The following is a 27,080-nucleotide window of genomic DNA, read 5'->3' on the forward strand; positions in this document are numbered from 1 at the left end:
GGATGGAGAGCCTCACTCCCCACGCCCCGGTTTCACGTGATGCTCCTGGGTCCGCACAACCCACTCATATCCGACTCCCTGAAATACCACTAGGGTGCAGATTCTGCCCTGCTCTGCCAACAGCACCTCCACCTGTGAGATGCGTGGGCCACAAGCTGAACCTAGAACCGCAGGCCAGGGACCCAGGCTACCAGGTCAGAGACCCCAATGGGGCACTCTGACACCATCCCTGCTTAACTTTACCCCTCACCTGCTTCCCCCCAAGTTGTCCGCCCCTGATCATGCTTGCCCGGGTCTGGCATGAGTGGCCAGGAATTTGCCTATTAACCAGGGCCATGGAGGCCAAGGAGGCCCACTCAGCCTCTGATCAGCCAGATTTCAGGCACCTGCAGGAGATGTGAGTTAAAACATAGGGGGAGTCACAGCTGGGTATTCCCCTTTTATACAAACTACCTCAGAAAAAGGTGAAAGAAACAGGTGGAGTTCATTTCAGCAAACTTTCTCTGATAACCTAATACGAGGGTGCTTCAAAGACGCCCAGGGGAATGGAATCAAGTTTTGCTGTTCATGGAAAATTAAAAGTTTGAAATTCATGCAAGTGAAGGGACTCATTCACAAAGTCTATTAAGGAAAATCTATGTATGAATTTTTGCCCGCAAATTAAGCTTTTAATTCTGTTCCTCTTCACTCCCCCTCCAAAACTTACAAAGTTCCCTTGACAATTAAAAAATGTTGTTCTCTAGACAACATAAGAAGCCTAAGTCTGTATGTTTTGCCTTCTTTCTCTGAGCAGCCACACTGTGGGAATTTGGTGGTCCCATGTGGTGAGGGGCTGCTTTCCCGGGCCACAAGCTAGGGGCTGTCCCCGCAGCATCAAATCTCCCCGGCGGTCAACACCTTCATTTCAGGACTCACCCAGAACACGCAGAGCCTTGCAGGGAAATGCTGCCGTCCAGGGTTCCAAGCCTGCCTTTTCAACAGGTAAAGCACGCCCAGTGCCTGGCATTGCCATCCAATCCAGAAGCTTCTCAGCAACCCACACTGAAACCTGTCCCCAGTAAACACCAACTTTTCTCCCTCTACTCCTAGGTCTTACTCAGTGCTGTGGGAGCCTGCTGGGGTTCACCAACAACAGAGAGCCGTCTCCTCCCAGTTTTGGAGGAGGCTAGTCTAAGGCCAAGGGGCAGCAGGTTCCAAGTCTGCGGAGGACTGCTCTCTGCCTCCAAGGCTGGTCTCGGGCTGCTCCCCGGCAGAGCTGAGGAACGAGACGACTGCACGCGGCGTCTTCTACAGGGCCTGATCCCGCCTATGAGGCCACAGCCCTGAGCGTGTTAGCAAGTTGGCAACAGCTGCGGTTTGGAGCATGCTCCATTGGTGACCAGGCTGCTGTAGGCACGGCCCTGCACTGTGACTTAGGAGCTACCTCAAGGGGCACAGAGTTCAAGGAAGCTCTGGTGTCTTTGGTCCTGAAGAGACTTGAACATGTAAACTCCCCACCCCCTTTTTAAAGACTTGCTTATTTTTATTGGAAAGTCAGAAGATATAGAGAGGAGGAGACACAGAGAGGAAGATTTTTCATCTGTTGATTTACACCCCAAGTGGCCACAAAGGCTAGTGCTATGCCGATCCTAAGCCAGGAACCAGGAGCTTCTTCCGGGTCTCCCACGTGGGTGCAGGGTCCCAAAGTCTTGGGTCGTCCTTGACTGCATTCCCAGGCCACAGGCAGGGAGCTGGATGGGAAGCAGGGCTGCCAGGATTAGAACTGGCACCCATGTGGGATCCCGGCGCATTCAAGGCGAGGCAAGGACTATAACCACTAGGCTATGCCGTGGGACCTATGTGAATCCCTTTAACAGGCCCTGAGTGCCAAGTAATTGGGAGAATTCCTGGGGTGCTGAGGACATGGAGACCATGCAGGCACCGAGGGAGTCCCTTCAAGCCCGGGCATAACTGCCACGTGGGCCCAGGGACGCCAGAGCTGAGCTTAAACGGGGGCGTGGAAAAAGCCAGTAAAAATGGAAAATGGGGTTTGAAGTGCCTGGGCCTATGGTTTTGCTCCCGAGAGGAACAAGGTAGAGGGCTACTGGGCAGGGTAACAGAGGAGACCACCTGCCCTTCCAGGTGACCGTGCCAGGGCAGCCCTGGGTGTTGCAGGAAGAGGAGGCCGCAAGATGGTAGCAGCTGGGGGCAGTAGCTTGGAGAGGCGTCAGGACATTCAGCCAGGGTTCTAGATGTGCTGCGTGGGCCTGGAGGGCAGTGGCCCATCCTGCTTGCTCCTGCCTGTCACAGCCTGTCCCTGCGCACATCCGGTGCGGTCTGACACAGCTACAGCAGCTGATGAATGGGCTTGAAATTCACCTGCTGAAACCGTGATTGGGCACCCCCCCACCCTCGCCAAAAAAGCCCCAAAACCCACTTCCAGCGTGCAGATGGAGGCCACTGTTACAAGGCCCTGTAGACTGGGTAATGCTTGCTTTTAGAAAGATTTGCTCCCCACTGATCTGGGGTGCTGAGGTCTGAGGACAGGGTGCCAGCGTGGCTGGGTGGTGGCCAGGGCAAGAGAGAATGAATGGAGAGAATGACTCACTTTCCAAATCCCACAACAGCCAGAACTGGGGCAGGCTGAAGCAGGGAGCCTGCAGCTCCAGCTGGGTGTCTCCCATGTGGCAGGGATCCAGGTATTTGCTGCCTCCCAGGGTGGGGTGCTTTAGCAGGAAGTCGGATCAGAAACAGACGGCTGGCCCTCGGACCAGGCCCTCTGCGATGGACTATGGGCATCCCAGCTGCGCTACAACATCTACCCCTACTCACAGTGTAACTTCTGATTCCAGGATCAAACTCGCCACGTCGTGGGTCAGAAGCCCCCCTGGCGCTGTCGTGGGTCAGAAGCCCCCCTGGCGCTGTCGTGGGTCAGAAGCCCCCCTGGCGCTGACAGCCGGGCTTGGAGCGATATGCCAGGACTCGGACTGGGTACTGCCACTTTCCCTGCATGTCTGGGCCAGGGCACAGTAACATCTCTCTTACCAAGGCAGTAATTAACAAGCATCTGCCAAGTGCTGGCGTGGAAAGCAGGAAGAGTCAGGCGGAGAGAATGATTTAGCTGGGAATTACTGGGCACAAAAAGGGCGTTCGGAGGACATGTGCACAGGACAGACTGCCACACAGTTTGGGTTTCCTTTTGGGGGTACCAGGTTTATATAACTTCCGTCCCTTTTCACTTCGGTAATCCTCGCTACTGGATAAACAGCACTTATTTGGCTTTGTTCCGCGCGGGGGCGGTCAGGGTGTCACCTCCGTGGACATTAGTATTCTGGGGCCAAGGGGTGGGGCGGGGAGATCTTTCTCTGAGCAGCCGCCCGTCGTCCTTCACAGGCAGGCAGCGTCAGACGCCTGCGACCGCGGAACATCAGGCTCAGCCCAGGCGGCTGCCAGCAAGGCCACCGAGGCAGGACACAAAGGTCCAGCGCCCAGGCCCAAGGCCAAAGCCCCGCCGCGGCCCCAGCCCGCCCCTTCCGTGCCCCGAGCTTAGCCACGCCCCTCGTTCTGCCAGTCCGGGTGTTGACCACTCCGCACCGCAGAACTCGTCCCGGGACCCACCCACCGCCGTTCTCATTGGTTGCCTCAATGGCCCCGCCCCCGGAAGGCCTGCTGATTCTCGCAGCCAATCGGCAGGCGTGGCGGCGGCGGCGGGGCCTGCGGTACCGGGGACTCGAGAAGGGGGTCTGGCTGGGATGTCTGCCGACTCCCGCGGAACCACGGCCTGGCCTAGGTTGGCCCAGCCTGGCCCAGCCAGGGCTGGCGGCGTGGCGGCGGGCTGCCACTGCACGGTCTGCTAGGCGAGCCTGCGGCAGCCGCGTTTGAGGAGAGTTGGTCCTGGGCTGTTGGCGGTAGGAGGTCGGAGGTCGGAGGTCAAGCCTTGTTGGAATGTCGGGGCTCCGCAGGTGTGCGCCTAGGAGGTGGGGCGCCTCTGGGTTTTAGGTCCTCCTGCGTGTAGGGACCCTCACCTTTCACGGCCAGGGCTACGGGGGGAAAGGGAGACTTGAGAATGGCCGGAGCCCCCTCTGACCTCCACCGGGATCGGGGCACCCCCGGGGTCCCGCAGGTGGCCCTGGGTTGCCCGTAACCCCGGCTGCTCAGGAGGGGCGGAGTCGGGCTGGGGACCGGAATGGGGTTGGCCTGGCTCCCGGAGTGACCGCTGCGAAATCCCCCTCCCCCGCCCATGCTGGCCCCTTCCCGTGTTGTTTCTGGAGTCGGCTTTGGAGAGCTTGGAATGGGGGGAGGGGATTGCCATGGATTTGGACTTGGTCCCAAGGGTGGAAATTCAGATAGCGGGGATACGGAGTGACCTGGGAGGACCCCACGTGATGGGTAAGTCTCGCAGTGTCCCCGGACCAGTACTTGGGTCTCGGTTACTCTGAGCGAGTGCCGACCTTCTTGGTGAAGATCGTTGGGGCCGCGTGAAGGGCTGGATAGGAGAGTTTTGAACAAAGGTTCTGAGTTTGAGGATCTCAGGGTCAGAGGGTAGGGAATCCATCTGCTTCTTGACAACTCTGGAAGAAAAAACAAAGAAACAGCCACGGATGGAGAAGGGGAAAGGTTGGGCTGGCCTCGGTGTCCTGCAGCAGGCAGAGGCCACCGCGCTGTGTAGGATTAACCCTCACCCTTGGTTTCAGTTCAGAAGATGAGGCAGAAGGAAGTGTCGGCCAAGCCCTTCCAAGGCCCCGCGCTGGTGTGCAGGACCCCGACCAGCCACGTGTACATGTTTGAGAATGGCGGTGATGCGGGGGACTCCTCTGAGGATGAGCCCCCACTGGCCCTGCGGCCCCGGGGCAAGGAGCGCCGGAAGATGGGAGCCCAGCAGCCTGGAGCCGGGGAAGTGGTGCTGCTTCAGCGGGAGCTGACACAGGGGGACAGTCTCAACAAGCTGGCCCTTCAGTATGGCTGCCAAGTAAGACCCTGGCCCCTGGGTGGAGGGGCTGCTGGGGAGCTCAGAGGCACTGGCTGGCTGGCCAGCTGTGGGGCAGGTGCAGCCCGCTTCCTGAAGGCCTGGCAGGTGTCAGTGCCTTCTGCTGTCCACACAGCGAGCCTGAAAGCGTTTCCCCCTTTGAGCACGTTGTCCTGAGGGCTGTCAGGTGGTGCTGCAGCTGCCACGCAGGACTTAGCCACCATGCCTTTGGCAGGCTTGCTTTTCTTTGCTGTTCTTTAAATTTCTCCAAGACCTGCATGAGCTAGCTCCTGTATGCTGTGCGTCTATGTAACCCTGTTTTTGTTTTCTCTTCAATTATGTTTTTTAGCATTCAGAGTGATTAACAATGGCCAAGTAAGTAGGAAAGTATTTCTGGACTTACTACGTTTTCTCGTAGATTGAAACGATTTCATTTTGCTGATGCTGTGCCTGCGTATTTGGGTGGCCTTCTCTAAGGCTGTGTAAGCTACTTAGTAAAATAGCAACAATCTTTTGCTCCTCCAACTTTGTCATTTATCTTCGTCCATATTACTGACCGCACTGTGGGGAGCTGCTGTCTTGTCTGGGTAGTCAAGCTTGTCTGTCACAATCCATGACTGAGCAAGTGGTGCCGAAATCCATAGGAACCGGCACAAACCGGGGGTTACAAAACCTGGGTTGCGTGGTGAATCCTGACTTCTGATCAATCCATAAAGGGCCTGCAAGGGTACCCCAGAATGTTTGTGGAAAATGGAGTGAAAAGATGAGTTTGTTTTTCCATGAACTTTTTAAAGTACTCTCACAGAACGGGCCTGAGAAAGAATGAGTTTTCTTACTTAAAGTTAAGCACCTTTGCTGTCGATTAAGAACAAAGACCAGAAGGCTGCAAGCAACTTAGACAATAGTTTCGGGACCTAATAAATTAAAGGTGTTTCTCATTCCAGACCAGCTAATAAAGGCATTAATTGATTGCTTATGAATGAAAAGCCTGGGAGGGATTGATTTGAACGAGGCCGTCCCTGGGCTGTGTGGGACCAAAGACCAGAAGGCTGCAAGCAACTTAGACAATAGTTTCGGGACCTAATAAATTAAAGGTGTTTCTCATTCCAGACCAGCTAATAAAGGCATTAATTGATTGCTTATGAATGAAAAGCCTGGGAGGGATTGATTTGAACGAGGCCGTCCCTGGGCTGTGTGGGATTTGAGTCCGTGTTGTGCTTTTAGAGCTTTCTAACATTGGAAACCCATGAGGGAGCTTTACCTCACGATTCTGTTCCCCAACCCCATTGCTTTAGTCCTAAGATCTGATGATTCGTGGGGTTTGTCTGGACCGGTCCCTTTCCTAACTCCCTAAGATTCCAGACTGTAGCTCCAGCACAGTTCTAGAGTCCTCCATGTTCGTGATGATGGGGAGTGCTATGCCACCTTGCAAGAGGACTGAAAACCACATGTGGCTTTTATTTACAAAAGAAGTTTGTATGTCCCACTAAGTTTCAGGGAAAGAGAACGTGGTAAACCCCAAAGTTGCTGCAGGTAGCCCAGCTGCCCAGTGCCCCTGTGGAGCTGGCCAAGGCTGGCGCTTGGGGCATGCGGGCTCATTCCTGGCAGCTGTTCACTGGGTTCTGGTGTGGGACACAAGTCAGGCAGATGGGGGCACTCTTGTCAAAAGATAGAGTGCCCTGCTTTGGAAGGCCAAGACTGTTTCATCTAAAACCATGTTGAAGGAATGGCTTTTTAAAAAAATTGTTTTCCAAAACTGATCCTAAATTGCTCAGTTTATATATTCCCAGGAATTTCTGCTTACTAAGCTGTACATGAAGGCTCAGTGAGAGCCCAAGCAGCCTGTGCTCATTCTGTAAGTCTCTTAGCAGCTACTCAAGTGGGCTGGGTTTGGATCATCATCCGAAAAGGTTACAAGACACTTTCTGGGTATGAATTTAAAGGAGCTTCACATATTTTGTTTGTCTTCATGGCTTCCCTAGGTTGCAGACATCAAGAAAGTCAACAACTTCATGAGAGAGCAGGACTTATATGCTCTGAAATCTATTAAGATTCCTGTGAGAAAGCACGGAATCCTAACAGAGACTCACGCAGAACTAAAACCCCTTGTAAACCCTCCCTCAGAGACGGGGATGACCTCTGTGGAGCTGCCAGGTGTGGACGGAGCAGCCACCTGTGCCGACACCGAGGACAGCCAACTGACAGACTTCTTTAAGGGGATCGACCAGAACATCGAGCGTGCCGTGCAGTCCGAAGTCTTCCTAGGTGACAGTGACTGCTGGGAGACCTCCACTCAGCCCCTGCTCCCAGCTCCCCCGCGGACACTGGCGAATGGGGCAGACTGTGGAATCCAGTGGTGGAATGCTGTTCTCATCATGCTCCTCATTGGGATTGTTCTGCCAGTGTTTTATTTGGTCTATTTTAAAATACAGACTTCTGGTGAGACCCCAAATACCTTGAACACGACTGCTCCCAATGGCTCAGTGGACCTGAGTGCAGCTCCAGGGCTGTCACCCAGACCGGCAGTTCCAGTGCCAACCATCCCCTCTTCGGATAATCAGTTAAGTCCAGCCACCCAGTGAGGCCATTAACTTTGGTTTGGGAGGAATCAGCCTGATAGGTTCCTGACATGCGCCAACTCCCCGGCCACGTCCTAGATAGCAGTGTTCCTTTGGCCTGCTGGATGTTTGGACACGTTTCCAAAGTCACTGTCATGTTTGCCTCCACACTGGCCCTGGGGAGTGGCTTTGCCATTCCAAGGCTGCAGGATCCAAACACCAGTGCACTTAGCCTTAAGTCTCCGGCGAGAAGCAGCGAGATGTGTCTGCGTGTGGCAGATGGCCGTGTCCTGAAGACATCTAGTGGACTGGCTGTGAGGGTCTTCACAGTATCATTGTGGTGGCCCCCACGTTTAGTGTACTCCAAGGGAGAGATGGCCTTGGCCAAGAGACCTGCCACATGGAGCATTTGCCATTGGTTGACCTGCCTGCCCTTTGCAGTGTCCCCTGCTTGCTGTGAATTGGGGACTGGCTCTGAGAAGTGGTCTTCTGTGTCTCCATAGGACGAGCACTGTGGAATAGTGTTGCTATGTCCCCAGTTGAGAGAGTGACAAATTCTAATTGCACCAAGCCCCACTCTGTCTTTTAAAGACTTATTTATTTTTATTGGAAAGTCAGATATATGCAGAGGAGGAGAGACAGAGAGGAAGATCTTCCATCTGCTGATTCACTCCCCAAGTGGCCGCAATGGCCAGAGCTGTGCCGATCCAAAGCCAGAAGCCTCCTCTGGGTCTCCCACGCGGGTGCAGGGTCCCAAGGCTTTGGGCCGTCCTCGACTGCTTTCCAAGGCCACAAGCAGGGAGCTGGTTGGGAAGTGGGACAGCTGTGATTAGAACTGGCACCCCTATGGGATCCTTACGCATGCAAGGTGAGGACTTTAGTCACTAAGCTATTGCACAGGGCCCTTGAATTTGCCATTTTAGGCAGTGCTAATGCCAGCTGCTGCTGTATGTGTGGCGCTTCTGTGCCTTGACATCTGAGAACTGCTGAGCCTGACGCACAGGCTGACTGCCCGTTTTCTCATGGGGAGCATTGCACCGGTGCCGGCAACCTGGTTTCGTGCAGTCAGCATCTTGGAAGCAGCTGTAGTTGAACAGTAGCTGGAAAGAAGGACACGGGCTTGTCACCAAGGTTCCAGTGTGAGTCTGGGAGTAACAGCCTCACATGTACCTTATGTGGTGCATTCTCCCCACTTTGCTGACTGCTCAAGAGCCCTAGAACCACAGCAGGAACATGCAGCTGGTACCGCTAGAATAATACGCTTTATGCAGTGTGGCTTGTCATCCCAAGGGTTCAAACACAGAAGGGTTGGGGTTGACTCTAGCTATGAGAGGCCACTAAAAAGGGCCAGGTGCCTGAGAGGAAGGCCCTGTGCCCAGGCTATGTATGGAAGAGCAGTGGGTGGGGTGAGTCAGGTGTCTGTGTCACAGCAGGGGAAGGGGCCACGATGGCCAAGGGCACGGCCTCAAAGGCCTGTATGGTACAGACACCAAGCTTTGTGGAAACCTCAGGCCTGGAGACAAGTGTGAAGGATCCTGTGTCAGAGGAGGGGAATGCAGTCAGGGTGTTAAAAAAAAAAATCTATTTCTCCCCAGGGTTCAGTCTGCAGATTCATCTTCAAGATTGTTTTCGTAGACACCAAAATAATGTTTAAGATAAAAGGAACTGTGAACCTTTGTTCTGGAAATGCTCTTCCTGCCAAACCCTGGTGCTGCTGAGGCCTGAGGCCTCCCCAGACTTGTCCCCTCCCCCCTAAGGCATGGCCCCGGCCCACCGGAAAATCACTTTTACTAGGCAGAGAGTGAATGTATCCTCTGCTTTTCTCAAATGAAATAAAATTTCTTCTGTGAAGGAAACACGGGTCCCTTTTCATTAATTTGGGGATTGGTGATTGGCATTAGAAGAGGTGGGATAATGTCAGAAAAGGTGGGAGTGTCCGAGCTGGGGTGAGGCCTGTGCCATGCCCAGGATTCTGTGGCCAGGCAGAGGTCATAAGTGCTGAGCACTCTGTTAAGCACTTGACAAGTAAACGAAAGAAAGGTTGTGGAGCTCCTAAGAGACAGACTTTGCTGCATCGTCTTGCTCATCTTTGCTTGCACTGTAGTGCTCAGCGTTGGAGCCTAAGGAATCGCCCTTGTCAGGCTGTGCTGTACATTTGCTGTCAGAGGGACAGGCCCTGGGGTCGCCCAGAGCAACTGCTGCCCAGGAGAGCAGCATGAGAAGCAGCTTGCCCCTGCCTTCTCATGAGGTAGGCTCTTGTCCCGACGTCATAGATGGAACAACTGAGCTGTTTGAGATTACATGGAAGGTAAGTGGGGCTCCTGGGGGTCCAATTCAATACTGGCAAGCTTGGGAGCCGCTACTCTTAAACCCTGTGTTCCAAGCCCTGCCCCGTGCCTGCTGTCTGATGGGCCACAGAGAGCCTGTGGGAGGATGATGGTGGCTGAGATCGGCTCAGATCATGGCACCAGGGCCCAATGCGATAGCATAATGGTTAAGGTCATGGTTCTAATCCCGGTAGCTCCACTCCCCTTCTAGCTCCCTGCTTATGGCCTGGGAAAGCAGTCCTGCGTGGGAGACCCAGAAGACCCAGAAGCTCCTGGCTTCTGATTGGCTCAGCTCCAGCCGTTGCAGCCGCTTGGGGAGTGAATCATTGGATGGAAGACCTTCTCTGTCTCTCCTCCTCTGTGTATCTTTCCAATAAAAATAAATAAATCTTAAAAAAAAAAAAGAACATGGCACCACTTGTGCCTTTCTGGCTCTGGCCTCCTGAGCAGTAGTAGAGAGAAGATAATTTCAACAGGTCCACCATGGGGAGTGGCCTTACTATAGTAAATAAAGTCAGACCTGGTGCATGAATCCCAAGAATTGGAAGCAGCATTCAACTGGCTACACCTGGGAGGGTAGTGTCCTCCCAGTCAGCAAGGCCATGGATGCAGACATCAAGAACACAGCAAATGTTCTTTTCATTCAACACAACTTGTCTTTTGGTGAATGGATGCAGATACCTTCTCAGCACAAGAGTGACACAGGTTAGAGTAAGTCATTGATGATGATGAACCTTGGGTGTGGTTTTCTTCATGGTTTTTATTTGGGGCTCAAGTTTCTTGGATCTGTTGGTTTAGATGATTTTATCTAACTTGGAAATATTTCAGCTATTCTTCAAAATTTTTGTCCTGATTATCCTGCAGTTACACATTCACTGTTTGATATCCCATAGTTCACTGGTGTCTTTTCTTTCAGACTTCCTGTTCATGTTGGACAGTTTCTATTGTTTTCCTTTGCAGTGCCTAATTTGCTGTTAATTCTATCCAGTGCATTGTCATGGTATGCATTTTAATTTCTGGCAATTCAATTGAAGTTTCCTATCTTTCATTGCTCTTGTAAATACTGTGTTCATATATTCTTCAACAGAGCGTGTCTCCACCAGCTATTCCAACATCCTCACCGTCTGATGCTATCATCTGCATCACTCTGGGCTTGGTTGGTTTTTGTTCTGGTTGTGGGTTGCACTGGGCTGTATTTAATACAGTCTATTTGAAAGAGAGGGGGAATGCAGATACGGTGCTATCTTCCTTTGTTCATTCCCCAAATGGCTGTCACAGCCATGTCGGCCAGGCTGAAGCCAAGAGCCTGGAACTCCATCTGGGTCGCCAGTCGGGTGGCAGGAACTCAAGTATTTGGACCATCTTCCTTTGCTTTTCCAGGTGCATCAGTAGGGAGCTAGACCAGAAGCAAAGCAGCCATTGAGCTGGCACTCCAATATGGGATGCCAGCACTGCAAATGTTGATTTAACCCAGTGGGCCACAATGCTGGTCCCTAAGGTCTTGCTTTTCTGCCTAACCTAGTAATCTTTGGTTGGATGCTGGGTATGATGAATTGCATACTGCTCAAAGCGAGATCTTGTCTTCTTTCAAATATTTTTGTGCTTTGCTTGAGAGCACAGTGACAAGGGACCAGTTTGATCCTTTTCGCATTGCGGTAGATCCAGAGCAGTCTTCAGCGTAAGACTAATTCAGCCTTAGAGATTTTACCAGATGCTCTGTCAGGTCTCACCACTCTGGTGGGAACCTGGATTATTCCTGGCCAAAGTTGAGGGCTGGCACTGTTCCCGGTTTTCTTTCTCAGGTCTTGGATTTCTTTATACACATGTACAGAACAGTGCTAAGCCCAAGACTGGGGGCTCTCTGTTCTGTTTCCCCTGTAGCACTCAATACTATGCCCCACACATCCTGCACGCCCTGGCCTCTTTGAACTCGTGTCCACTGTTCAAGTCAGCTGGATTAGGGCTGTGTGCTATGGCCTAGAGATCCTCCAGGTGGTGAGCTGGGCCTTCTCTTGTTTAACTTGGGTTTTATTTGCCTTTCTGCAGGGACCACTGCCCCACTTTGCCTCCTTTGATTCTTTAGGCAGAATAGGCCTATTCTGCTTCTGATCCACAGCTGGAGGCAGGGGAGAGACAACCAAAATGGTGGCATGAAGGGGCAAGACTGACTCAGACCAAACCAAGAGATCAGGCCTGTCATGGACTATGCATATTGAACCAGGACTGGACCACAGATAGGAGTGCACACAATCCCAAGGCCCAGCAGACAGCTTCCCTGGCGGTGTGTGGATGGCTTTATGCAGGAAACATTACTACATGTTGCTGTCCTGAGCATCCTCTAGGCTATGCAGTTGGCCCAGCAGCAGTTCTCACATCAATACAAGAGACAGCAATGCTATCCTTGTTTCTTATGGCCACTTTGCCCCAACCTTCTCCTACTTCTTCAAAGGGTAGAAAAACTCATGCTGCCAGAGGGGATGGTTGCAGGAGTAAGCACCTTGAGAAGTTGTATCTAGACTACACCAAAGGTTTGAGTGCAGACAGCCCATCCCAAGTATGTGTATGAAAGAGACAGACAAGAGAAGGTGGAAGAAGGATTGGGGAGGCATGGCATGTGGGAACTGTGACAGGTTTTTGGATATCACCATGGGATGAGGTCCATCCTGCTGGACTGATGGCGCCTCCCTTGAATGAAGACATAGGAAGACAACTGGAAAGCAGAGGCAATGGCACTGGAGGCTTGAGGAGAGTGGAGAATGCACTTATCCCAGAAAGGACATCTAGACTAAGAAACTAGCTGCATTTCTGGGCAATACTGACTCATTTAACTTTGTGGCCACAGTGGATTAAAAATAAAGTCCCCGATTACAAATGGAAACATAGCCTATGATAAAGGTATTGTCTTCAGTCAGTGGGAGTAAAGATTTGGTTTGTAATAGAGTACCAGGATGACCAGAAAGTCATTTGGATAAGCCTAAGTTAAGATCCATATGAAAGAATACTCTAAATAGGTTCATGATGTGAAAGAACTAAAAACATGGGCATTGTGATATGGCTGTAGGGAAAAGATTCTTAAATCAACAGATGATAAATTTTGGTTAAATTTTGCATCACAAGAGCACCACACAGAAAAAAAAAGTGAAATCACAGTTGACATACTAGTAGTGGAGTAGTGGTGGTATTCACAGCACGTATAAAAAATGACAGGCCTTCATCTGTAACAGACAGACAGACCTAGGTGACAGATGCAGGTCAAAACCCCAGTCGACAAATGAGAAAAGCACTTCAACAATTTGCACACACAAAAGCAATGTAAATGGCCTGTAAACATACGAAAACGTTCAAATGCTCTTACCAAAAAAGCATATTAAAACATGCAAAAGTAAATTCTCACACATCAGAGCCAGCAAAATAAAAACCATGACAACACATTTTGTTGGTGAGATTGGAAGCAACAGGTGAGGTCCCTGGAGGGAATGCAAATGGCTCAGTCTTCATGCAAGTCAACTGCACAAGACTTAAGCAAACTACAAGTGCATTTACTGAGCATGCCCAGCTCCAGGAATCTATTCTGAGGTTAAGTCTTGGACAATACAAACATGCATATTCATTGATGACTCTACTGGACAACACCTAAATGCAGAGCTGTGGCTGGTAAATCATGTTACACCTGCAGTGGGAGGGCCAAGCAGCTGTGAATAGGTAGGGAGTTTGCTAGGAACTGACTGCTTCAAGGCGTAATTCCTGGCACTGCTAACAGAAAAAAAACAGCTGATCTGGGGCTGGGGGAAGACAGGAGGAGCAAAAGCCAGAACTTGCCTGTGTCTACATGGGGCTGGCTGGGGGAAAGTGGGAGCAGGGATGAGAGGGACACCCCTGAGCATCCAGCTTCTGCCGGAACAGTGAAGGTGCAGGTACCATTCACGTTCCCCCAATGTGGGATGGTAAAAACAACCAGGATGGGGGAGTCAGACAACAAGGCACGGCCCAACTGCCAAAGTGACCAGTGACAAGCATGCCCCCTGCAAGGACAGGGTTCTAAAGTACTGTAGAAGATATGATCTTGTCTGGACAATCTAAGACCCAAGGCCAATCACCTAAATACTCCAACTAGGAAATGTGTTGGTCATGGAGGTGAGGGATGGTAGTTCTGAAACTGCTTTCTTTGTATACTGGAACTGAAAAGATGAGTAGCCTAACTGTAGATGACAGAAGCTGGGTTTCTTCCCCCAAAAAGTCCCAGAAAAGGAAAGGGTCAAATGGAAACTGGATATGGGAGTCCTGGGAGAGGGAGGAAGTCTGGATGTCTACGTACATGTGTGCACCTACATTCAATGCCAGTGGCGTCTCAACGGAAAGCACACTTGACTAGCAATGGACACATCTCAGGCCCAGACCTTGGTTTCAAAGTGCCATTTTCTAATTAAAGAAACCAGGGCTGCTTAAGGAGGTAGCCAATCCAATACTGGGACAGGAGAAGTACAGGAGTGTGTGTAACAGCTTGTGGTGCCTGTTCAAAACGCAGGGAGTCCTTGAAGGATTCTTTGTGCTCTATTGGACAGGCAGATGGAATAGGCTGCCATCCTCTGGCTAGCACTAAAAATCCTTGTTTTGGCTGTGCCAGGCACAGAATCAGCTTCAAATGAGGAGGAAGCCTACAGCAAGACCAGGTCGGAACTAACTGGGCAATAACAGTTGGCTGTGCCAGACACAGAATCAGCTGCAGAGCAGGACGCCTAGAGTAAGGCACACACAGGCTGGAGCTAACCAGGCAATGGCAGCGAATTCATTTTCAGCAGCTGCAGTTGTGATTAGGGTATTTTTAGCCACAGGCCCAAGCTTTCAAAATCTAAGGGCTGCACTGTAGTCAGTCAGTAAGGCCAACACAAAAACTCAGCTTTGAATCTGACACCAACAATCTGCTTAGAGAGGAACCAGATTAGGAGAAAAATCAGAACATTTTCCACTGAGTTGGGAAAAAAAAAAGTTCATTTTCTAGGTGAATGATACAAAGGGTGGTGACCACTTAACAGCACATACCAGTGTGCCAGCTACACCTCCATCACTAGGCAGCCGAAACTAAGTCTGTCCGCTGCCTCTAAGTCAGTACTGCATATGCATGTGGGGCAAAACACAAATCCCTCATCCTCCAAACTTTAAAGACAGGCTGTAGTAAGAGTAGCTTCCAACAATCACCTCTGGATTTTGTGTGAGACGTACTTACTGAAGCCAGCATGAATTTAAGACGCACACCGATGTTCTCAGAGCAGCCAGGCTAACCTGTTGGGGGCATGAGGCCAACTGCTTCCTAAAGGCACTGGGCTGGCGGAGTTCTGGGATGCTCTCCCTGCCATGGAGAAGGAGAGTGCTCTGGGGAGGGTGATGCCCGGGGGCCAAGTCAGTCTTAACGTTGCCCTGGCACAGTCTGGGTGAGCCAGGTGGTCTTCGCTGCCATGAGTTAAGAAACAAAGTTTACACCAACCTTTAAGCATCATCTTAACCTCTGATAAAAAGTTCACTATAATATTTATTGTATAATGAAGAAAAAACAACACATTCAGGGAAAAATTGAGATTAACTTATTTTTCTTAAAAGATTCATCTCAAGGATGGCAACAAAGTCCAGCTTGTGCCGCCAAACGGTTTTACAAGATCAAACCGTGTACAGCTTCTCGTGTGAACTGTTGACTACAAACATTTACCAAATACATAAATCTCTTTTAAAAAAGCCATTTTAAATATAGCAAAGCAGTGTCTTCTTGCACAGCAAAGTGAAGAAAGTTTCTACAGAGAAATAAAAGTTTTACATTTGTAAAATCTTTTTCACATTCTAATAATCTAGCTTCTTATGATCCAATGCCAGGAGTTTCAGGTTCCTTATTTACTATGTATTTCTTGTGCGCATGATGGTTAATATAGAATTTATGTTAATGCATTACATGTTACCCTTATATTTAAAGGAAATGGTAAAACACACATTGTTCTTTCAGAACAAACCCCTGATTTAGTTTCTAACACAATGGATGTAATTAGGGCTCAAAAGATGGAGTTCTGACTGGGACCATCTGTGTGTAGACAATGGTGACTCACTCTCAGCGCGGTACCAGGTAAGGTACTCGGGGAAGCTCAGCTGTTGAAAACTGTACTTTTAATTAGTGCAATTTAAGTTGGCTTTTTGTTTTTAATAATAAAATACTTCATCCGGAAGGATAAAATTTTCCTATGATGGTGTCTTATACAAAACACCAGAGTCCTAAAAGGGTTAAAAAACCTGGACCTAAAGCAACACCATCGGTGTCTTCCCCAGTTAGGCTTCTTTCCGCCAAGAGATGTGGATGTGGATGCGCTGGCACGTGGGTGTCTGGGTGAGGGATGTCGGCCAAGTCCATATGCTCCAATTCACACGGGGCGTATGGGACAAAAGTTAACAGTCAAATATTCAGTTCCTGAAAACGGAATACAATGTTACTTGGTCAGTGTAATTTAAATACAAACTCCGAGCCTTGTGTAATATTTTAGAAAACAGTAGTTGTACTGATTATAAACCTGCATAGAAAGAAAGACAATTGAGATACAGTCAGAAAAGCCACCTCATAAGGCACACAAGAAAATAGACAGTAAATGTGAATGTTAACTCCTATTCCAATATACAGTAGAGGTTCATGAACATGCATAAATAATAACACTTCAAAGCTATAAATGGTTTACAAAGTGGTAAGGATCATCTTGGAAATTCAGTGTTGGGAGGCTGTCTTGTTCCGATCAGGCGTGACCTTATGAAGAATGTGCCTGTAAGTAGCTCAGCGAAGTAAGTACATTTTTAAAGAAAAATCCATCCTTTCTGAAAAAGAGCCAAATACCGATAGTGAAGAGAGAAGATAGTTATCACTCTCCCTTTTTTGGCCTCTACCAAAACTTATGACCCAAACTGCCATTAAGAACAGTCTTCCATCTGCAGCCTGTGACCTGCCGTGAGTCTGTCCTGAGCAACGCCACATAGCACTCAGTGACTGTGATGGCTTGTCACAACCCGCAGATGAGGAGTGTCAAAGGAAACATAATTTAGGGGGAAACACAATGTAAGTAAAAATTGTAGATAGCTGCTCAGTATTAAGTTTAAAATATAAAATAGCGTTTCAAACCCTTCTTTTGAGTTTCTGAGGAAAAGGAGTATTCAAAAATCTACGAAAAAAGATATACAGGACTTTGAATTTTGTTCATGGCACAAGCCCAGTAAACTTGTTCTCACCCATGAGGTGTCTTCCTGTAAGACTAAGGCCTTGTTCACTCCAGTGGAGGGGCGTGTGGATCCCGTCAGCGAGCAGGAAGCCTGCCACGGATCTACAGCAGAGTTTCTCCCCATGCCAACGCACAAAGCGGGTGACAACAACTGCATTCTGTCACCTGAAGCACCATTCCACTTTTATAGGGTCAAGGAAAAAGATCCTTTCCCCCACAAAGATTTTTCCTAATCATTTACCACTTATAAAACCTTTGTGCTCATCTACTATTTTGTCATTTTCTGTATTATTAAATTAGGTCAGCTTTTTCTACTATATATCTTTTCCTCACAAAAGGCAAATTTTAAATAATGCCTTATAAAATCTGTTACAACACATTTTATATTTATGTAGGATGAACTTATCACCAATTTTTTGCCACTTTGCTATTTATGTACACATATAAAATATATAGTGATGCTCAACCCATACAGCACAAAGATTACAATTTAACATCACACATTCCCCACCAGTGAGGGGAGAAACCCCTCTATACAATCCTCTGAAAACAACTGGGCTAATAATTAAAATCCAAAGTACAGCGTATTTAACAAAATAGTAAATATTAAACAGTGAATACTCTACTTAATAAGGATCTCGCCTTTCCCCCCAAATTGGCGGCAATCCACAAAAATATACTTTTTAATCTGGTGACCATACAATACATAGGTACTTACATCAAAGGTGATAATATATTTTAGATGCTATATACACAAAGAGTTTGGCTCAACTTTTAATTTACATATAGAGTAAGTGTTCATGGCTTTTTTTTTCCAAGGTTCTGCTTGCAAGTTATTTTTCCCCTCTCAAAATAAAAAGTTAAAATAAGATAGAGCTATTCTCTTAAAAAAAAGTTACAACATACAGCTTTGGCTTATATAAATAATTCATAGCAGAATGTGTTCAAAAGTAGTGAGTATAATTTTATATATATTCATCAATTCATAAGGGTGTTTTCTTTCATATAAAATATACATGAGCTAAAATCATCAGTTTCTTTAATTTTTAAGATATGAATGTAAAAAGAAACTTCTGATATATTCCAATCATAACTTAATATATTAATTTTACTTTGTTAATGCTCTATATTTCTAGGCTATTATTTTCTCAATATCTCATGCGTGTTTTCTATTCTCTCTTTTTTATTAGCTAAAGATCACCTCTTTGACCCAATACATTTTTGCACGTGCAAAACAGTGGGGCTCTTCTGTTTTGTATTTTTGTCTAATTTTTAAAATATCAACAGCCCTTTCCCATGCACCCCTTTGCAATAGAGACCCATGCCAGGTTGGGTAAGTAATATAAATGACATTTTATGTACAGTATTGCTTTCTTGGTTCCTGCTTTTCTACTGCTCTGTTCTACAAAGCATTTTTTCTTAAGTAACTACAGTCACCGCACAGTTAAATAAAACAAGTAGAGGGCCCACTAGGTTTCTGCAAGCTACTGTAGGAGAATTATATACGGGTACACATTTGTTTGCAAAATCTGGTTATCTTATGAAACAAGTAGTCCAAGGAAGTGCCAGACTGGTCTGTGCCTACAGGGTGCTTTGTCTGCCAGGGGACACACATCTGCAGACCAACAAGCAGTTTGCAGGTAAGTGCCTGATTCTGTGTCTGCAACACACCCAGCCACACACATACACACACCCACACACACCCACATACATATATACGTACAGGGATATATATGTATGTATGTACATATAAATATACCTAAAGCAGGTCCTTATTTACCAATGTAGCTACGATGCGCAGTTCACTGCCATGACGCAAAGGACAAGCAGCAGCCTGGAAGCCCTAGGTCACCCATGCATCCATCCGCATGCGCTTTACGGAAGGGCTTTCTTTGTCCTCAGCGTTTGGCGGACGGCCAAGCACAATTGGAGAGTGGAAGTCACCCCGTGGATCCTCCCGGTCACTGCCATCATAGGAGCTGCTAGAGCTGCTCAGACTGTCCACAGGGGAGCGCCCCATTTCCTGCCGGGGCTGGGGTTGGGGCTGGGGAGGCTGCGGTGGTGGCTGCTGTGGAGGTGGCGGTGGCGGTTGCTGCTGCTGTTGCTGGAAGCCTGATGGGGTCATTCGATCCCGGGGAGGTGAAATTGGTTCTGACTTAATGTTGATGTTTTGGTTGGTATTAATAGACAAATTCGAACCCTGAGATAACTGCCCTCCAGCACTGAGGGAAAAAAGAGAGAGAGAGAGAAGGTTTGTGGGCACATCTGCACAACTGTAATGCTTTTACAGACTCTACCTCACTGAAAACAGGCAGCTTGAAACCCTGCGAATTCCCTCTTCCTATATCCTTATGTCCTCCTGTAAGAATCTTCTCTTTGTCAAGAACCAAAGAAGGTGAGCTAGGTTGGGCCCACAAATCCTGCGTGCACATCCTAAACGGAATCCCCATGCTCCCCCCTTCACCTTCAGGCAAAAAGCAGGCATGGTAATGGGTGGTGCACTCACTGGGAAGTGGATAGAAGAGGTGACGTGCGGGGCATTTGCACCCGTTAGACACCAGCCAAGTCTCCCTCAGACAATCCCTGCTCCCTGAATTCCTTCACAGACTACCCAGTTCATTCAGTAACCAAGCTATGATCTGGAACCATGGGAAGAGAAAAATCTCCCAACACTTTTTTGAAGACTGTTGTGGCAGAAACAAAGGAAAGGTCTGGTTACTCACACGAGAGAGCTGAGCGCTGCTTGTCCTAGATGGTGTTGCTGCCAGGCCGACACCTGCCCCAGAGACAGCATTCCTGGGGAGTTGAAGCCTTGTAGAGCCGACAGATCAGCGCTGGTCAGCGAGTAATCTACACAGATGATAAGACACTCAGCGTGTGCTGCAAGCACTAGGCTGATCTCATGTTCAAGGAGAAGTTCTCTAGGTTAAGAGAAGACAGGTACCCCACAAGAAAACACAAGTCTGCTAACTCGCCAAGATTTTCTTTGAAGTGAGTGGTCTGTACAACATAGCTTCTTGTATATTTTTCTGGGGTTGTTTGAACCCCATTCTGAACCAAATGTTTATAGTTCTATTTAAAAGTTGAGATACTTTCTACCAGCAAGTAACAGAAATAACCAATGGCCATCACTAAAGGATGCTCTTATAGAACTGTCATTTTAAATGAGCACATCATCTGCCACCACCCTCTGGAGCAGAAAGAAACAGAGGTGCTCACCCAGACTGAGTCGTGCTGATGGGCAGGACATGGGAAAGACAAGGGACTCCCTCTTATGGGGCATCATGCTTAGTGACACAGACATTAAACACATCACGACACATTAACTTATTTAAAAGCACAAGCACTGCCACATCCTCTTGAATACATACAAAATAATTCTGAAGTCATAAAAAGTATTTCTTTGTCAGAGGAATATAACAGTTCATTCTGTATGAATGTTTCAGACATAATCACTGTCACCCAAACTTGGGACATGAGACATTCCTCACATGTAGAATGACTGCAGTTCCTAGATGCACTGCCTTTACACTATGTTCTGCAGGACAGCCTGGCCAGGGTCCTGCATATGAATACCTTCTCCAGTGTACTGCCCCTGGGTCCTTCCAACAACCCACTTGTCATTTTCTCTGCCCAAAGAGCTCAAAGACAGACCAAAGTGGATGCTTCTTTTTCTCTAAACCCGTTTCTCCTTAAATACTTCCTATCTTAGTAAATGCCACCCACTGCTATGTTGCTCCTAGAAGCTCCTGAGAGCAGACTGAAAGCATTGTGCCAAAGCAACTGGGATGACTGTTACTACATGCTGCTTATGAGAATCATAAAGCAATCACTCTCTGTACTGCATTTTGAGTAACTGGCAAGGCCAAATGCAACTACCGCCATCCATCTTGCTGCCTTTGAAACATCAGGTGTTTGGCTCAGCCTCTTAGACTGGCAAATCTCAACTAAACCTGCTGCATATCACGACACGTCACCCCGCCCAAGAGGCTAAGAGCACACTCCTGGTGACTATACTGTCTTCCACTTTTCCAGCGCCGCTGAATCAGGGTATTCATAGACACAATGTCTAAATGAACATAAGTGCATGGATGCTCCTCCCAAGGCAGTGACTGGCACTGACAGGAGGAATGGTTTTTGTTTTGTCAATGAGACACACACACAATGACACAGACTGATGACAGAGAGTAAAGCAGTCTGCCCACAAAGCCAGCTACCTCTATATTCCCAAGTTTTGGGTCCAAAGTGAGTTAACACAGCACAAAGACAAACATCTTAACTGCAAAACCCTGGAACAGTGATACGGTTAGTAAGAGACTCACAGAAAACACCTGAGCAATAAGCTCCCCCCTGCACCCCTTAGCTTGGTGCCTGCCACAAAATGTTGGTGATAGCTACTTGCTTTTTGCCAGGGCCAAAAGTTCACACTGGAGAAACGGAAATATCCGATTCAACTACTTCTACCATCGATCTATTTTTGGTGATTATTTTCCCAAGGCTGCTAAGTATCTTAATACACCCAAGTTTCATCTAAAACACTGAAAAGGACACACTGACCAAAAAAGAGAGGTGACGGGGGGGAATCAGGCAAGGTCCTGGGTTGGGCTTACCAGTGTTGTAGGCAGTTGGCATGGCCGAGTACACAAGTCCCTGCGGAGGCAAGCTCGGGGTTGTCACAGACACTACTGGGGTGGCGAGAGGTTGAGTAGCCTGAGAACTGCTTATCCTCTGAGGATTCTGTAAGAACAGAAACAAGAGCAAGTGTTATTAGGTGGTATTTATATTGACTTAATATAAATAACTCTTAATTTAAAAGTGATACTTTTCACAGTTTTATTTGAATGTTATTATTTCCTGATGCAGTGATGTGAAAACCTAAAAAATACTAATGGAATAACTATGTAATTTTAAGGGGCATATTTGTACATTAATTATTCATCTTATTTTCTGACAGAAGAGTTTATGAATATCAGAGACACAGTCTTAAAATAGAAACATATGGGCAGTATCACTTCTCTGTGCTAACAAAAATAAGGACTTGATGTCACCACAAATGCTGCCACATTTCACCTAAGTGAACTAGGTATACATTTTAAGCAAATGTCATCTGTGTCTATAGGCGTCATAAATTCATGGGTTTACGAATTAAAATTTGGACTGGCACAGTAGCCTAGCAGCCAAAGTCCTCGCCTTGCATGCTGGGATTTCATATGGGCACTGGTTCTAATCCTGGCTGACCCATTTCCCATCTAGCTCCCTGCTTGTGGCCTGGGAAAGCAGTTGAGGACAGCCCAAAGCCTTGGGACACTGCATCTGCTTGGGAGACCTGGAAGACGCTCCTGGCTCCTGGCTTAGGATTGGCGCAGCACCAGCTGTTGCAGCCGCTTGGGGAGTGAATCACTGGATGGAACATCTTCCTCTCTGTCTCTCCTCCTCTTTGTATATCTGACTTTCCAATAAAAATAAATAAATCTTAAAAAAAAATCAAAACTATTTTTCCCTTCAGTATTTCCATTGTAACACTGTTTGAAGTCATGACTTCTTAAAGTAGGGCTTGATTTATTTTGCTCCTGCAGTTGATTATTTGTAACAGTAGGTAGGATTTTATGATGTCTTCTAGTCCCTCAGTCTGCTCAAATGAGGGCTCTTAACAGAGAGCTTTTGAATCAAGTACTGTTCTTTGGGCTGAGAACAGAGCAAGAGTAGACGCTGGCTGTTTCAGTGCCTCTACATGGCATCCCATTCACAATGCAAATGAATAAAGAAAGGCCGCTTCCAAAGAGCCAAGGGAAAGATGGCAGCCTCTACCTGCAGGGGGAGGACAGAAACGGTTTCTCACCAGACTGGCAGAAGGGAATAATTTCTACCAAACCAGGATTACATGTGCCTAACAGATGACATGCTGTCAGAGCACAATTCCAACTTTTCAGGTTACAGTTGGAGACTGACATTCAGGGGTTTAAGCCATAAGAGCAAATTTAGCCCAGTCTCCCAAGAATATCAAGTGTCACAATGTGATTTAATTTCCTCCTCCAGAACTTTCCGAAAGTGCATGAAGTGAGTGAGGCCTCTGGCTAGATCTAGATACTTGGTTCTTTTGGTCCTGTTTCTACCTCAGCTTAAAAGTTGTAAACTATCAGAGAGGTCACACAGGATATGGATGGACTGCTTTTATTTCTCTTTTTTACCACCTCAGAATGTCTGGAGAATCCTCTAGCCCCTCTGAGCCGAGGGAGGATGCTGCTGCAAGTGTTCTGTGTAATTGATATGTCCTGAAATTACTGTCCTAAGAAATGCTCTGTTTTCAAATTCCTATACATTCTGGTGAAAAAAGTAGACATTCTAAAAAAACAAACAAAAAAAAAAACTTCCTTCCAAGCAGCCACAGCTATTTTCTCGAATGACGAGGCTTCCCCAGGCATCGTGCAGCGTGGCTGCCCCTGAGCACAGTCCTGAGCACAGCGGAGCTCAGTGCGGCTCAGTGCATCGTGCAGTGTGGCTGCCCCTGAGCACAGTCCTGAGCACAGCGGAGCTCAGTGCGGCTCAGTGCCCACCTGCCTTCAGACCAACGCTCCAGCACACTGCACTTCTCATGGTGTTTTGGTTCTAGTGGACAAATCATTTCATTTCTAACTTTTACAGTCTGAATTCACTTGTTTAAAATATGGACAGCCATCTGTAGCTTTTTGTATTTTTGTTTCTTAGCTTCAAAATTTCTTGTTTCTTAGCTTTTAAAATTTTAAGCCTTCAAGGGCTTCCAAGTTTATCTCTGAGATGCTGTAACTATGATTGTACTTTAAGGGTTGTGGGAAGTGTGTATGACAAATGGAAAAAAGTTTTGGTCTCACCATCAACATAATGACCTCAATGATTTTTTGGGATGGGGTCTACTTGGAAATAATCTGCCCTCATATGTGGTCTAAAATGTTCAAAGTCAAATGGTAGTTCAAAAATGAAATAGTCTGGCCCGGAGCCTCCCACTCCATGGTCTAATCTCCATGGCAACTTCATGGTGCCACTTTAAAAACTGGGCCGAGAGCAACAGTGAGCCCCAATGGGATGTTTCTCCCCATCCACACTCAGGATCTCACCAACATCCCACTCTTGAGTAAGTGGCTTGCAGAACCACTAGAGGGCAACACAGCACTAGGTAATTAATGGAAACTCTGAGGACAACTCACTGTGGATGAATTATTTTGAGTAATAAATTCCCATTAAAAATACATGTTATTACTAAGTAAAATAATAATACATCAATAACAATACATAACACAACAGCATTTTTAGAGCTGCCTGGCATATTTTAGTTAACCAATACACAATGACATCCAAAACTGTGAGAATGATCACAAAGTTAAATAAAGAACAGCTTCAAATATTACGGCTACAGTACAGATAACCTTTACGTTTAAAGACGAGCTGTGCAAAACACACCAGCATGCATAAATATTTAAAACAAAAGGTATGTAAACAAAACCAGCCTTCCCCCATGCTTTCATGCAGTCTTAACCTGTCCCTGCTAAAAACTGAACATTCCAAAGTTTTCATTCTTCTTAGGGCCATCTAATTTACATGATTACTTCTGTGAGGACTGGTTTTAGCTTTGAAAGAACAGATTAACTACAAGTTATCTGTAGTCAGGTTTGTTTTCTAGAGAAGCAGAAAACATTTATTTTGGAGAAGGGTATTTTCTGAAGGAAACATACATTTGTGTCTGAGTAAAGAGGGAGCCCCCTTGTGGTTCAGACAGACTCATGCAGGATGAAATAATTCCAACTCTGAGCAAGGTGACCTCACCAAAAATGATGTAATCTTTTTTGAAGGGAAGAGAAAGAATACAAGATCTTGTGTTAACAATCTGAGGAACCTTGAGGGTGAAGTCATTTTCTAAAAATATTTTAATAATTTAGAGAGCTATATAAGGTGTTTTTAGATTCTTTCCTTCAAAAAAAAATCTTAAGTATCCAAGCACTCATGGACAGTTATTGTTTTTGAAGACTTCTTTCCAATGTTTCCTCAAATAAAATGGGTCAACAGAGGCACTTACAAACAGAAAAACAAGAACCTAACACCAACAGACCACTTGGGATTCAAAGTATTTTTTAGTTTAATGAAAAGAAAAAATAATCTGTTAACAAAGGAACATTGGCAAACTTCAACTCCTTTCAAGCAGAAACCACACTCACCAACTCCAATTCCTCTTCCTCCGACTGTACTCAGCACATAGGAGGGATAAAAGAGTTACTAAGACTGCTGGTAGTTGAAACAAAGTATATTTTTAGAAAAGCATGTCATTTGCGCACTAGCAGTTGTTTGCAGCTCTACAGAGATACTATGTATACAACAAACAGAAATATAAATTAACTGATCTCAACCTTTGTAGCTGATATCTCAAGAAAATGAAAAAATAATCTTTTGAATTTATGGTAACCAAGATTTAAACATACAACTCCCCTCAATCAGTCTTCTATGCCAGCCTCTCCTGCATACAGCTACAATTAACATCAAGTGACAATATTTTAAAGTAGTCTCAACTGTGATATTGTGGTATTTGGAACCATGAGGACAGTCCACATTTGCATCAATCTTCCCATCACTACCAGACCCAGCCACACATTTCCACTTACCTCCTACCAGATTCTGTGCCCCTTGGTAAGCAGAAACTAGTGTGTGTTTATACAGAAGCATTCGTTTAAAAGAATAATATTTGTTTAACTTATTTGAAAGGCAGAGTTACAAAGAGAAGGAAAGAGAGATATTCTGTTAGTTCACTCTTTAAATGGCTACAATGGCCAGAGCTGGGGCTGGTCTGGAGGCAGGAACCAAGAGCTTACTCTGGGTGCACCATGTGCGTGTGCAGGGAACCAAGCCCTTAGCCCATCTCCTGCTGCTTCCCCGGCACACTGGCAGGGAGCTGAATCACAAGCAGAGCAGTGACTGTATGTGACGCTGATGCTGCACGGCAGGTTTACTCTCCATGCCCTAGTGCCAGCTCCACACTGGTTTCTGTTTAATATCTCCAACTGGCTAGTACAGTGTCGTGAAACAACAGAACTCAGGTATCTGTTATACGTAAGAGCATGGGAACATTCCACCTAGCTTAGGGCAAGCCAGCATTCCACATTCAAGTGCCTGGGTGACTCTTGGCTCAGGCTCTGCACTCTAGGCTCCTTCTAATACAGCTCTTACAAGGGCTGTGATGGACCAAGTAACTGACCATTCAGCACCTGCCCAGAGTTCCAGGCCCCTGGCTTCTCCCCTGTCACTGGAGGTTTGTGAGCATTTGGGGAGAGAACCAGCAGATGAGAGCTCCTTCTCCATGTCTGTCTATCTGCCTCTTGAATAAATAAAAGATTACAATATACACATTTAAAATAAATGTTTCCTATGTTCATAATCTACAAATACAGTTTTGATATAAATAAAATAATTTTAATGGGGAAAAACTCAGAAAATGACACTGGAAGTAGAATGAATTATTAAGCCACAATCCAGAGAGAAATTAGTGGAATATATTTGGGTTTTCTTCTGAACAATCACTAAATATCAATATGCTCAAAACAATCGACTAACTAGTTTTCTCTTACTTCATCTAAACAAGTCTATACACATCACTCTGAAACATTAAGATTCTCTACAAATGAACTGTGTGAAACAGCAGGGAGGGTGATTGTTTACTCTGAGAGATCTTCACCTGGCTCACTACTGCTACTGTTCTGTGATACATATTGTGGCACATCTCCAACCATCAAACACTGATGTATCTTTGTCTTACCCTTTACAAGAGTAAGAGTGTAAATCGTTTATTTGGCAAATTTGAGTTTCCCATGAATATGCACCATTATTTCTTACAAAAAGATTACACATAATTTTATTAAACACCAGTAAAAATAGCCGGTCTTTAAACTTTGCAGCTACACTAATAATTATATTAAATATAATAAAAAAGATAAACAGATCATATATTTTTTCTCATTTCCTTTTTAGATTTTCTGTTACACATTTTAACCTA

The 27,080-nt window shown here is 46.8% G+C and overlaps 2 protein-coding genes across 12 annotated transcripts in view; one reads left to right on the forward strand and one right to left on the reverse strand.

The window, feature by feature from the left end:
* Positions 1–3,660: 3,660 nt before the first annotated feature.
* On the forward strand, positions 3,661–8,133 carry LYSMD4 (LysM domain containing 4). Of its 3 annotated transcripts, XM_058666572.1 has the most exons (4): positions 3,661–3,941; positions 4,674–4,948; positions 5,295–5,320; positions 6,928–7,065. In XM_058666572.1, exons 2-3 carry the CDS (start codon positions 4,682–4,684, stop codon positions 5,304–5,306), a joined length of 279 nt encoding a protein of 92 aa, XP_058522555.1. In that variant the 5' UTR covers positions 3,661–3,941; positions 4,674–4,681; the 3' UTR covers positions 5,307–5,320; positions 6,928–7,065. The 3 variants fall into 3 exon arrangements, with proteins under 3 accessions (XP_058522555.1, XP_058522554.1, XP_004593212.3); XM_058666571.1 differs by lacking the exon at positions 5,295–5,320 and having other exon boundaries at positions 3,662–3,941; positions 6,928–8,133; XM_004593155.3 differs by lacking the exon at positions 5,295–5,320 and having other exon boundaries at positions 3,662–3,941; positions 4,679–4,948; positions 6,928–8,133.
* A 7,206-nt stretch (positions 8,134–15,339) lies between these two features.
* MEF2A (myocyte enhancer factor 2A) overlaps positions 15,340–27,080 on the reverse strand; it is a 127,169-nt gene continuing 115,428 nt past the window's right edge. For 5 of the 9 annotated variants that reach the window (XM_058666578.1, XM_058666580.1, XM_058666582.1 and 2 more), the window contains 3 exons: positions 21,679–21,805; positions 19,792–19,918; positions 15,340–19,290 (listed from right to left, as the gene is read on the reverse strand). In XM_058666578.1, the coding sequence (XP_058522561.1) occupies positions 18,912–19,290; positions 19,792–19,918; positions 21,679–21,805 (633 nt within the window). In that variant the 3' untranslated portion in view covers positions 15,340–18,911. Of the gene's footprint in view, positions 19,291–19,791; positions 19,919–21,678; positions 21,806–25,254; positions 25,279–27,080 lie in introns of all 9 variants that reach the window. The other 4 variants (XM_058666576.1, XM_058666575.1, XM_058666581.1 and 1 more) reach the window with 1 other exon arrangement.

Source organism: Ochotona princeps, chromosome 6, assembly GCF_030435755.1.
Source record: "Ochotona princeps isolate mOchPri1 chromosome 6, mOchPri1.hap1, whole genome shotgun sequence".
Classification (NCBI taxonomy): domain Eukaryota; kingdom Metazoa; phylum Chordata; class Mammalia; order Lagomorpha; family Ochotonidae; genus Ochotona; species Ochotona princeps.